General features: G+C 36.9%; 1 protein-coding gene across 1 annotated transcript; it reads left to right on the forward strand.

Annotated features, from left to right (window-relative positions):
* Positions 1–190: 190 nt before the first annotated feature.
* On the forward strand, positions 191–6,032 carry adprhl1 (ADP-ribosylhydrolase like 1). Its single transcript, XM_048198253.1, has 7 exons — positions 191–870; positions 1,883–2,047; positions 3,416–3,541; positions 3,614–3,754; positions 3,827–3,951; positions 5,296–5,428; positions 5,515–6,032. Exons 1-7 carry the CDS (start codon positions 657–659, stop codon positions 5,703–5,705), a joined length of 1,095 nt encoding a protein of 364 aa, XP_048054210.1. The 5' UTR covers positions 191–656; the 3' UTR covers positions 5,706–6,032.
* The last annotated feature ends 8,368 nt before the right edge of the window (positions 6,033–14,400 follow it).

Here is a 14,400-nt window from a genome sequence, read left to right on the forward strand (position 1 = left end):
ATCATCATATTAGAATGATTTCTGAAGGATCATGTGACACTGAAGACTGGAGTAATGATGCTGAAAATTCAGCTTTGATCACAGGAATAAATTACACTTTACTATATATTCACATAGAAAACAGCTGATTTACACTGGAATAATATTTCACTATTTTTACTGTATTTTTGATCAAATAAATGCAGCCTTGGTGAGCAGAAGAAAACAAAAACATAAAAAATGTGTAATTATTCCAAACTTTTGACCATTACTGTAAAACAACCCATCTTCCGTGAAGACAGGGTTACAAAAAGTGCGTTACTCACCGGAGTTCAGCTGAAAAGGCAGAGCAAATTCTGATTATTATAATAACACACACTAATGAATCCCTGACAATAAGAGCAGGAGGACTGCACCATAAGCCGTCTCTGGCATGTTTAGTGTGTGTGGGACAGTAATGCCGCTGACAGAGCTCTTATCCTGCTGCCACGGCCATTGCCTTTTTAGGAGACACCTGATCGCAGCCCAGAGCCGCCACACAAAGAGCCGCTGATAACGTCTGGAGCGAGTTCAGATGATGAACCTCCGTCACACAGAGCAGCTCAACGCAGCTGGACCAAGGTCACTTCCAGCCTTTCAGGAGCTTGATTTGATGCTGTAGGATCTCCAGCACCTTCATGGAAAAGTTCCAGGCTGCCATGGTTCTCGGAGGAGTGGGAGACGCCCTGGGATACCGCAAAGGCCGGTGGGAAATGTGCACCTCGGGGACTCAGATCCAGAAGGAGCTCGCCGCTCTCGGGGGCCTCGAGGCCTTGAAGCTGGACGCTGACCACTGGCCGCTCAGCGACGGAGTCTTGATGCACATGACCACCGCTGAGGGCCTGATCACCGGTGAGACTGATAAGACTCATTTATAATGTTACAAGATTCTGTTTCAAATAAATGCTGTTCTTTTGAACTTTCTGTTCATCAAAGAATCCTGAAGAATAAAATGTGACACTGAAGACTGGAGTAATGATGCTGAAAATTCAGCTTTGATCACTGCATATAAATTACACTTTACTATATATTCACATAGAAAACAGCTGTTTTAAATTATAATAATTTTTCACAATTTTTGATCAGCCTCGGTGAGCAGAAGAGACTAACATGAACAAACAATAGTTGTATTTCTGACACTTTTTTTCTATTGTCATTTCAGAACACAGTATGCGATATCTATAAATATAAAACATTTGTAAGCTCTCCACGAGTGTTTGCTCTCAGAATAGGGATGAATGCATGTGAAATCCCTCTATAACTCCCTCTGAAATGTGGATTGATCATAATACGGCGATCTTTCCTCCGCATGACTCACGCTGATAACCCACCCAGAATAGAGCTGCGGGTCACGGCCACCGGTTTGGGTTCTAATGCGCCGTGACACGCGCTAATCTCTGTGACCGTCATAAATAACGGGCTTCAGGGCGCCGTAATCCAGCAGGACCACCGAAACCCCTTCAGTCCTGGTCCAGCACACCCGAAATAGAGCCTGAGTGAACAAACGCTCTATTAACGTTAGAGGAACGTTTGTGCCAGAACGTTCCCTGACACATAATGCATCAGTGTATATATCAGTGTCACGTATTGATTATGTTGAGCCTGCAGAAGTTAATCAGCTCCTGATTGAGCTTCCTGTCATGGCACACGAGAGTCCGTGTGGCCTTCATCTGTTTTCTGGCCTGGTCCCTGAGGAGCACTAATGCGCTGGAAATGCCTTCCGTCCTCCTCACACAAACACTGTAATCAGCCGCGGATAATCACTGCTAAACTAGTCCTGACACATGATGAGCGCGGCTGCGGATGCCACTCGTGCTCCAGCAGCCGGAGGATTTGATCCTGTCTGTGTCTGTCACATCATCAGATTACTGGTGTCTGGAGGATCTGTACCGGGAGCTGGTGCGGCTCTATGTGGAGGCCATGGTGAGTCTGCAGGGTCGAGCTCCGGAGCCCAGCACTGTGGAGGGATGCGCCAACCTCAAGCCCCACAACTTCCTGTTAGCCTGGCACACGCCGTTCAACGAGAAAGGTACAGATGGACTGCTGAGGGACTGAGAATCCGTCTGTCATTCGGCTTCTTCAAACCAACGTTCAAAGACTGTCTCAAAGTCAGATTCATAATTATGACTTTTTCATCTCACGTTGTCTTTTTTCTCATAATTGCACATTTTTGTCACATGACTTTCATCTCGTATATAGATTTTTTAAGCTCATCATTTTGACATTTTATCTCATAATGACTTAGAAAGTCAACTTTTTACAGCATAACTATGACTTTTTGTTATAATTATGACTTTCATCTCACATTTTGTCTTTTTATAAAATAATTGACTTGGAATGTTATTATTTTGACTTTCAGTAAAAAGTCAATTGTGACAAAAAAGCTTTTTTGTCAGTTTTTATCCTTTTACAGCACAATTACAACTTTGTCATAATGACGTCTTCATCTCATAATATGACTTTTTATCTCATAATTAAGACTTTCCTCATAATTAAGATTTTTTGTCATAATTATGACGTTTTCATCTCATAATGTGAGTTTTTATCTCATAATTAAGATTTTTTGTTATAATTATGACGTTTTCATCTCATAATGTGAGTTTTTATCTCATAATTAAGATTTTTTGTTATAATTATGACGTTTTTATCTCATAATGTGAGTTTTTATCTCATAATTAAGATTTTTTGTTATAATTATGACGTTTTCATCTCATAATGTGTTATCTCATAATTAAGACTCTGTTATAATTATGACGTTTTTATCTCATAATTAATACTTTTTGTCATAATTATATTTTAATCTCAATGTGAGTTATCTCATAATTAAGACTTTTTGTTATAATTATGACATTTTTATCTCATAATGTGAGTTTTTATCTCATAATTAATACTTTTTGTCATAATTATATTTTCATCTCATGTGAGTTTTTATCTCATAATTAATACTTTTTGTCATAATTGTTTTTATCTCATAATGTGAGTTTTATCTCATAATTAAGACTTTTTGTTATAATTATAATGTTTTTATCTCATAATTAATACTTTTTGTCATAATTATATTTTCATCTCATAATGTGAGTTTTTATCTCATAATTAAGACTTTTTGTCATAATTATGTTTTTATCTCATAATTAATACTTTTTGTCATAATTATATTTTCATCTCATAATGTGAGTTTTTATCTCATAATTAATACTTTGTCATAATTATATTTTCATCTCATAATGTGAGTTTTTATCTCATAATTAAGACTTTTTGTCATAATTCTGACTTTTTATCTCATAATGTGAGTTTTTTTTGTCATAATTATGACGTTTTCATCTCATAATAAAATTCAACTGTATGAAATGCCTTTCCTCGTCCTGTTTGCTCCAGTTTGATGCTGTTGTTCCTGCAGGATCTGGTCACGGAGCTGCGACTAAAGCCATGTGTGTGGGCATGCGCTACTGGCAGCCCGAGCGGCTGGACAATCTGGTTGAAGTGAGCATCGAGACGGGCCGAATGACCCACAATCACCCTATAGGTGCGGCATCATGACACGAGGAACATGCATCACTCCATCACTCCTTCACTGACGGGTCTGTTCTGTGCGCAGGGTTCCTGGGGTCTCTGTGCACCGCGCTCTTCGCCTCATACGCGATCCAGGGCAAACCGCTGCAGAGCTGGGGTCGCGACCTTTTGACAGTCATTCCCAAAGCTGAGGAATACTGCAGGAAAACCATCCGACACATGGCAGGTGAGCGGCTCTGGACCTCTGACAGCGTAAGAACAACACAGCAAAGTGTTGACGTGTTCTTCTGCTGTCCAGAATACCAGGAGAAGTGGTTTTACTTCGAGGCCAAATGGCAGTTTTATCTGGAGGAGCGAGGGATCGAAGACGGCGAGAGTAAAGCCATGTTTCCTGAGCCATACGACGCTGAAGAGACAGACAAGGTCAAACACATTCATCCCACCGCAGTCCCCCGGATTAATCACATTAACATTGACATTTAAATCATAATTATGATATAAAAACTTTTATGTCATAGTTTCAACTTTTTGCAGTATAATTTTGACATAATTATCACTCTATCATTTCATATTTGTACATTTTATCTCACAATTACTAAGTATCTCACAATTTCTACTTTTTATGGCATAATTATGACTATTTATTTACTGAAATATTTGGTCTTTTTATCCCATAATTTAGACTTTTTAGCTCATAATGGCAGTATCTTATAATTTTGAATGGCTATCTCATAGTCATGACTTTTTATCTCATCATTTTGACTTTTTTGTCATAATTATGACTTTTTTCAGACATTAACATCTAACAATCAGAATTTTGTGACATAAAAAGCATTTTTGTCATGATTATAACTTTTTACAACACAATTATGACTGTCATAATCATGACTTTTTCAACTCACATTATCTTTTTTCTCATAATTACAAATTTTTGTCATCTCATATTTTGACTTTTTAAGCTAATAATTTTCACTGTCATAATTTTGACTTTTCAGGACATAATTTTGATTTTTTTTTTTAAATCTCACAATAACTTAGTATTTTATAATCTCAACTTTTTATGTAATAAAGTTATCTTATATTTATGACTTATTATTTGACATTAACATTGACATTCAATAAAAAGTCACAATTGTGACAAAAAAGCATTTTTGTCATTTTTTTTATAATTTAAACTTTTTACAGCATAATTGCGACTTTTTGTCATAATTATGACTTTTTATCTGACATTAACACTGAAATACAGTATAAAAAAAAAGTCATAACTGCGACAAAATTACTTTTTATCTCATGGTTTAGTATCATATAATTTTGACTTTTTAAGCTCATAATTTACATTTTGTCATAATTTTGACTTATTGACTTCTTTAGCTCATAATTTTGATTTTGTATCTCATATTTTTGACTTTTTAATCACATAATTATGATTTAGAATCTCATTACTTTGATTTTTGCCATATTTATGACTTTGACTTTTTAATCTCATAATTTTTTAATCTCATAATTTTTTACTTTTTGTCAATTATGACTATCTCGTAATTTTGATGTTTTGTCAATTATGACTTTATCTTATAATTGTGATGTCAATTACATCTTTTAACAACATAATTTTGACTGTTATAACTGAGACTTTTTGTCTCATATTTATGATTTTTATCTCATAATGTAATTACTCCAGTCCTTTGGGTTCCTCACATGAGCTCATCTCACAGGACTTAACTGAACCCGAGTGGGCTCACAGGTTCTGGTGCTGGTGTGTGTGTTCAGATGTACAAGCGCTGGAGTTCTGAAGGCTGTCCGGGCCGCAGGGGTCACGACGCTCCCATGATCGCGTACGACGCTCTGCTCGCCGCCGGATCCAGCTGGGAGGAACTGTGCAAACGGGCCATGTTTCACGGAGGTCAGGAACGCTTCATTAAAACACTCCTTAATTTTCATTTATCCGGAAGCCTTTAGATCAGAAGGTGTGTGAATGTGATGTTTCAGGTGAGAGCAGCGCGACGGGTCTGATCGCCGGCTGTCTGTTCGGCCTGCTCTACGGGATCAGTCCGGTTCCTGCTGGACTCTATCAGGATCTGGACAAAAGAGACAAACTGGAAGATCTGGGAGGACGATTATACCGAGCGGCGGCAGTAGAAAGTAAAGTGCTGGACTCTGTCTGTCACCTCCTGTATTAACATGAATGAGTTAATCACACATTCATGCGCTTTATGGACTTTATTTTAGGCAACATGATTATCTTAAATGTGTAGTGGTTGGAAAATATACAAAAATAATAAAAGTTTTCTTTCTGCTTTAGAAGTATTTTCCATTGTTAGTAAACTAGTTAACTATGAAACCTTGTAAGGTGATACAATCTTACAAATCTGAATAACTTGATGGACACAAGGTGGCGCCAAACTCTTAGCTGTGCTGTAACTCATGTTAACCTGGTAAACTATTGACTATTATCAGCTGGCTGCTTAAACATCATCAAATCAAATAAAAAATGTTTCTTTTGTTTATTAGCATATCAAATATTTCTCATTATATACCAGTTAAAAGTGTTAATCAACCAAAACAAAACTCTTAATGCTGCTGTAAGTGATGATTTTGTAGTATCAAACATGAAACGTCTCTATATATAATGGACAGCACTGAAAGAGTCCCTTTAGCCAATCAGAAACGCATGATTTTGTGTTGGCTGTTAGTTTTTTGGAGTTTATGGGAGAATGGGGCGTGGTCAAAGCAGCAGTGGGCGTGGCTAGTTCAGTGACTGATTCACAGTCACAGTTCATTCATTCAGATTCACTTGAGGTCTTATTAATGAGTTCTTCACTAAACTTAAGACACTTGCCCTAGAATCTTAATTAAAGACTTTTAATTCAACAATTCTGGATAAAGATATTGATGATAGTCACACGTATTAACCTGTTAACTCTCACCCCTGTTTTCTGTTCCAAATTTGAAGTTGATATCACAAAAATCGAGCCGTACTGTTTCCAGACAGAGTTTAATACAGTATGTGGTGAAGCACAATTCAAGCAGAAGTCTGATGTGTCGCTCCACAGAAACACACTTTTATTCCACAGAGTTCAGAGAGACGGCCGGCCGCCCTCCGTCATCCCAACGCTGGACCGGCGATCCGTGAAGCGGCTGATCCTGGATCGCTCGACGCGTCCGGAAGTCAGGGCCGTCCTGGAGAATCTCCTGCTGTACCAAACCCGGGAGCCACCGGCCTCTCCTTCAGCCACGGCGCGAGCCGGTCCTCGTGTCTCCGCCTTCCAGCTCCTCCGATCCAAGTTTCTGAAGAGCGCGCCGAAGCCGGCCATCACCCGCAGACGAGAAGTGGGATCTCTGAACGCCAAAGAGCGACGTATTACAGACGCAAACGGGCTGAGAGCGAACTCAAGACCTGGGATGAGGAGAAAAGGCCGGGTTCAGGACGTCCTGGATAAGTTTGCAGCGGCGGCCTCGGTGGAGAAAAAGGACGTGAAGAAACGGACGCGTACAGGCGCATTAAACAGCATCATCAAGGCCTTCGAGACTCTAAACCATTCGACGTACAAGATCAAGAAACACAACAGCAAATCGAATCATGCGCTGGACGTACTGAAGCAACACAGACGTCAGACTACAGGAACACAGAACCTGAGTGAGGCCTTCAGTCCAGAGATGAGAGAGAGACGAGCGGAGGAACGGCTCAACGGAGATGCAGTGAAACCTCTCGGACAGACTTCCAGCACTCAGATCCTACAGGAGCCTCCAGAAGATCCACAAATCACAACCTCAGAAAACATCAAGCGACCTTCAGCTGCTCTTCAGGACGATCACAGCTGGGATCTGGACGATACGCCGCCGTCGCCTTCAGAAGAGCTCGCTGTAAACACCCGCTTCTCACCCGCTGTGACCGAAACACAGGAGGACGACGAGCTGCTCGCGCTCAGCTTGAGTTCATCCAGACGCTCTGATGGAGAACAGGACGAGGATCTTCCTCCTCACGAGCGTTTCTCCTCAGACGGTCAGATTTCCCTTCTGGGAACGAATGACGAAAACGCATGTCATCCGTCGACAGGAGAAACACAGAAGTACAGGACCGTGAATTACTGCGACCCTTCAGAGCGACGCTTCTACATCCACAAAACCATCCGGTTCACTGACACCTTCAACTTCTGAAGACTGTTATGTGATTATTTATTATAATAAATCAACTATGTTGCATGAGTCATATCCAGTCAATAGGGAATGTTCTCAGAACGTTCTCTCAAATGTTCTTCCAGTAGCGTTAATAGAACGTTTGTTCAATGTTATAATGTTCTCAAAACATCATTAATGGAATATTTTTCTGAAATGTCTAACGTTTTTTAAATGTTTGTACTTGTTTCAGAATGTTCAGAGAACATTTCGATAATCGCACATCAAGAACGATAACTAGCGTTCACATTAACGCACAATATCGTTCTGTTTATTCTCAGTTTTGTCATCTGTCGCTTTAAATGCTCGCGCTCTTTAGAGCAGGACGGATTCTGATTGGCTGTCAGTGTTTTGTATCATTCAAAAATCGTTTTGAAAGTGATTCTGTGCTGTTATCAATATAGTTGTGGACTCTTTTAGCCAAGAATGACGATAAAGATATAGTTCTAAATATAAAAGAATAGCTGTAACTAGATAAAAAAGTTTGAAGACAAACTTTAAGTTGGCTTGAAAAAGCCGGTCCAGAAAGTTTGAAGGAGTTTTAAAAGTTTGAAGCTTTTCAGTTTGAAAGTTTAAGTTTTATTAGATAGATTTAGTTCAATAGATAGACTTAGTTTGATAGATTTAGTTTGATAGATAGATAGATAGATAGATAGATAGATAGATAGATAGATAGATAGATAGATAGATTCAGGGTACTTAAGGCGGTTGCTAGGGTACTCAGGGTGGTTGCAAGGGTGTTGCTATGCGGTTGCTAAGGTACTTGGGTGGTTGCTAAGGTGTTGCTATGGGGTTGCTAGGGTATTGGGGTAGTTGCTAGGGTGTTGCTATGCGGTTGCTAGGGTACTCGGGGTGGTTGCTAAGATGTTGCTATGCGGTTGCTAAGGTACTCGGGTGGTTGCTAAGGTGTTGCTATGGGGTTGCTAGGGTATTTGGGGTGGTTGCTAGGGTGTTGCTATGCGGTTGCTAGGGTACTCAGGGTGGTTGTTATGGTGTTGCTATGCGGTTGCTAGGGTACTCAGGGTGGTTGCTAGGGTGTTGCTATGAGGTTGCTATGGTACTCAGGGTGGTTGCTAGGGTGTTGCTATGCGGTTGCTAAGGTGTTCTGAGTGGTTGCTAGGGTGTTGCTATGTGGTTGCTAGGGTAATCTCCATGGTTGCTAGGGTGTTGCTATGCAACTCAGGGTGGTTGCTAAGGTGTTGCTATGCGGTTGCTAAGGTGTTCTGGGTGGTTGCTATGGTGTTGCTATGTGGTTGCTAGGGTACTTGGGGTGGTTGCTAGGGTGTTGCTATGCGGTTGCTAGGGTACTTGGGGTGGTTGCTAGGGTGTTGCTATGCGGTTGCTAGGCTACTCGGGGTGGTTGCTATGGTGTTGCTATGCGGTTGCTAGGGTACTTGGGGTGGTTGCTAGGGTGTTGCTATGCAGTTGCTAGGGTACTCGGGGTGGTTGCTAAGATGTTGCTATGCGGTTGCTAGGGTACTTGGGGTGGTTGCTAGGGTGTTGCTATGCAGTTTCTAGGGTACTCGGGGTGGTTGCTAGGCAGTTGCTATGGTAACCTGGGTGGTTGCTAAGGTGTTGCTAGGCAGTTGCTAGGGTGTTCTGGGTGGTTGCTAGGCGGTTGCTATGGTAACCTGGGTGGTTGCCATGATGTTGCTAAGTGGTTAGTAGTTGTCACAGATGGTTACTATCAAGTTTTTATAGAGTTGTTAGCATGTTCTTAGCCCAGTTTAACACTTAGCTAATCACTATTAGCATGTAGCTATTCACTGCTAGCATGTGTATCATGTTGGAAGTCCAGATTGCTAGCATGAGTCAAAAGAGCCAACCGCCATCTCTCTACGATGTTCTGATGCAGAGATATAGATTTTGCAAAACGGTTGCTAGGGTACTCTGTTTGGTTGCTAGGCAGTGGCTTTGCAGCTACCAATGATGATACTCCAAAGGCTGCTTGACAATATAAACCAACCCCCATGTCTGTACGATGTTCTGATGCAGAGATATAGATTTTGCAAAACGGTTGCTAGGGTACTCCATTTGGTTGCTAGGGAGTGGCTTGGCAGCTACCAGTGATGATAGATAGATAGATAGACAGACAGATAGATAGATAGATAGATGGATGAGTTTGAATGAGTTAGATAGAAAGATAGATAGATAGATAGATAGATAGATAGATAGATGAGTTTCAATGAGTTAGATAGATAGATAGATAGATAGATAGATAGATAGATAGATAGATAGATAGATAGATAGATAGATAGATGAGTTTGAATGAGATAGATAGATAGATAGATAGATAGATAGATAGATAGATAGATAGATAGATAAGTTTGAATGAGATAGATAGATAGATAGATAGATAGATAGATAGATGAGTTTGAATGAGATAGATAGATAGATAGATAGATAGATAGATAGATAGATAGATAGATAGATAGATAGATGAGTTTGAATGATAGATAGATAGATAGATAGATAGATAGATAGATAGATAGATAGATGAGTTTGAGTGAGTTAGATAGATAGATAGATGAGTTTGAATGAGTTAGATAGATAGATAGATAGATGAGTTTGAATGAGTTAGATAGATAGATAGATAGATAGATAGATAGATAGATAGATAGATAGATAGATAGATAGATAGATAGATAGATAGATATTTAGTTTGATAGATAGATAGATGATGGGTTTATGATTTTGAATGAGTTTCAATGGATTAGAAATAGTACATAGAATGGCACTTGAGTCTAATTGGGTTTGAGTCTAATGGGCTTCCATAGTTTAAATTTGAATTTTGACAGTTGGAATTTGAAAGTCTTGGCTCATTTGAACATTCCGTCAATGAAAGTCAATGGGATTTTTTCCAAGTTTGATCAGCATTTTTAGGAAAACCGTAAGTCGGATCAGTCTGAAAAGATATAGCAACCCGAGTCAGAACAGTCTGAAGGTCTGGGCTGAGTTTGGTGGTTGTAGCTTGAACAGTCTAGGAGGAGATAGTGTTCAAATTTTCGGTCAGAAGAATAATAATAATAAGTTTATATAGCAGATCAGTAAGTTGGCTTTTTCAAGCCAACTTAATGATAACGATATCGTTGGGATCACTTTCAGAATGATTTTTTCCATCTGTTGAACGTTAAAAACACTGACAGCCAATCAGAATCCATTCGAATTTAACGTCTCGCGCATTTAAAATGGCGCTCGATCTGCCATTTTAAACCTATCGCTGAAAAATCCTCCACTCTTTGACAAGTCAAACCCCCTTTTCAATCAATGATACTTTAAAGAAAATATGGAAATCAATCGGTCATACCCTTGGAATAAACGACAGAGAAGTATAATAAATGGAGATGAGATCATTATAACCACTAGCAAACAGTGAAAAATAAAATTACCTCAGGTATCCAGCGCTAGTTTCGACAACATTGTCTTCTTTAAAGCTGCAGTGAAAAAGACGAGGTGTTTTTATTCCACTATATTGACTTCGTCAGATAAATTCAGTTAGATTATTAGATCATTACACTCGAAATATAGCATTCTGAGGACATCTGCTGGTTAAAGCGTGTAAATGCAACAAGAACAGCAAAAACATGTTGTGACCACAGCGCGAGCTAAACAGACCGTCATCGTTTAGTGTGGACTCAAATGACGAACAAGTTTTTTAAAAGTGTAAAAAAACATAATTTTGAGTTTTTATTAAGTATTAATGAGATTATGTGGTTTTTATAATGAAATAACACTGATTTTGTCATTTTTTACAAAATTTGTCACCAAAAAAGTCATTCAGTTTAACCAAAATTTCGGTTTTACCGAATGACGATATTTTCAAACAATGCTAACAGGCTGATATCTAGCTAGCTAGCAAAATAACAATCAAACATTTTATATTTAGTACAAGTTTTTAAAATATTACAACATTTTCCATGTTTTATAGCAATTGCACCGAATGACCTGATGTTTCGGGACATGCGTATGATCAAGAGAAAACATGAATTTATCAAATAGTTAAAAGAGAGTTAGTTACTTTACTTCATGATCATGTGGTCCTTTGCAGGTGTCTGAATGATGTCACATCCTGTCACATGACTTGATCCAAAATGGTCCCTTTATATCGGTTACTCCGAATGACATCAATGAAATTAGTTTTTCCGGACATTCTTTCTCATAACAAAGCAACGACTTCTACACATAATTTTAATATCATTTTGCACTATGTTGATATATGATGTTATAAAATCATGCCAGAATAAAAAATATATACATTTATTACATTTTAAGATATTTTAATCACAAATGAAATGGCTGTATTGGCCTTTGGACGGTTAAACCAAATGACCTTTTGACACTTCAACATCTTTAAAATATCTTTATATGGAGCAAAATATAATTAAAACCTTTTGGATTCAATAAAAGAGATCTATTTGTACTACCTTACACACTCTGGGTGTCATATATATATTTTTTTATTATTATTATTAAAGCCTTTGGACAAAACAATGACCTGTCACGTCATTGACCTGAATATTATCGTTCTTGGTGTGAACGGGCTTATTTTGTGTCTAAATTTACACACAACAAACAATATATTTCATTCACAAGACAGTGGCTGTGAGGTTCATGTAAATCGACTTTTGTGTTTATTTTCACACAATGCAAAACACTTGATTTGTGTGAGTTCTGGTGTGAGATAACCAGCTGCCGGAGTTTATTCAGCTCCTCAGACTCCTGCTGTTTCTGTGTCAGGCAATTCATAAAAGGGAGAAAACTAAATAAAAAACTTTAAATTATGCAGGATTAGTAAATAGTAAACAGGCCACACATCTATAGAAACCATCAATAATCATGATCTAAACGTCTCTCGTCTGAATTCACGTGTAAACGGTTAAACTCACAGCGTGAGCTCTATAAACACAGACACACCCTGATCATAATAAAGGTGCGTCAGACCACAGCAGATCACGTGACTAACTCACGACACGCATGTTTTCATGTGTATCTGTTGTTCGTCTCATCACAGCGTGTGCTGCAGTTAATCTGATCAGTTTGAGGTGCATATGCTGCATGTTTAACCGAGCGACCTCATTTCCCCGGTTCATGCTGTCAAACACTGACCAGATCGACAGGAATAAACACTTCAATAACAGCAGATTTCCATCTCAAAACACGGCAAATCACCCATCAGTTCAGAGAAAACACATGCTCGGAAACATGGAGTCTGTTCCTGGAATAATCAAACGTCTGTGGTTAATCCACTCAGTTCAGCGGCCTCAACTGGACCCGGATCAGCGGGATTTACTAGGACAGTCGAACAGAAACTCTGACACAACCAACCAGAAACATTATAAAAATACTGTTTCTGAGGGTAATTAATCATTATAGTAGTGAACCTTTATAATTAACAGCAAAGACACACATTAACTGCCCTCACAACCTTTACAAGCTACTGTAGTGATATTACCACGGTACTTTAATATACATTATAATATACATTTAATACATGCCATTTTTCCAAAACATTGTTTATTTCAATGTCAGACTGACCATATTCATATACCAGAGTATTTATTTAAAGTCAGGGTCCGCAAGTGAGCTATAGGGAAAAGTGTAGAAAAAACTGTAAACATAAATAAATAAAATTAAACTAAATAAGTACATAAATTACATTAAAATAAATAAATAAAATGAATAACATTATAAGTTATTCATCTAGTAGATTAATTTAAAATAAAATATATAAATAATTTTGAATAATATAAATAAAATTAAATAAATAAATATTTAACTGTACATTACTATAGTGAATAGAAAAAATACAATAAAGTAACTTAATTTAAACTAACTTTAGATTTATAATATTAATTTTTCAGTGTTTATAAAGAATAACTGGTGAGAATTCTCATATTTTGGGCTTAAAGTAGTTAGAAAAACTGAAGAAAATAAAATTAAATAAAATTAAATAAGTACATAAATTACATTAAAATAAATAAAATGAATAAAATTATTAGTTATTCATCTAGTAGATTAATTTAAAATAAAATATATAAATAATTTTGAATAATATAAATAAAATTAAATAAATAAATAAATATTTAATGGTACATTACTATAGTGAATAGAAAAAAATACAATAAAGTAACAATATAAAATAATAATATTAATATAATAATATTAATCTTTCAGTTTTTATAAAGGATAACTGGTGAGGATTGTCATATTTTGGGTTTAAAGTAGTTAGAAAAACTGAAGAAAATAAAATTAAATAAAATTAAATAAGTACATAAATTACATTAAAATAAATAAAATGAATAAAATTATTAGTTATTCATCTAGTAGATTAATTTAAAATAAAATATATAAATAATTTTGAATAATATAAATAAAATTAAATAAATAAATATTTAATGGTACATTACTATAGTGAATAGAAAAAAATACAATAAAGTAACAATATAAATATAATAAATATATAATAATATTAATATAATAATATTAATCTTTCAGTTTTTATAAAGGATAACTGGTGAGGATTGTCATATTTTGGGCTTAAAGTAGTTAGAAAAACTGAAAAAAATAAAATTAAAAAAATGAAACTAAATAAGTACATAAATTACATTAAAATAAATAAATAAAATTAATAGTTTTTAAATAATTGTATTAATTATATATTAATCTATTAGATAATTTAAATTAAAATATATAAATAAT

This window comes from Megalobrama amblycephala, linkage group LG7 (assembly GCF_018812025.1).
Source record: "Megalobrama amblycephala isolate DHTTF-2021 linkage group LG7, ASM1881202v1, whole genome shotgun sequence".
Taxonomy (NCBI): Eukaryota; Metazoa; Chordata; class Actinopteri; order Cypriniformes; family Xenocyprididae; genus Megalobrama; species Megalobrama amblycephala.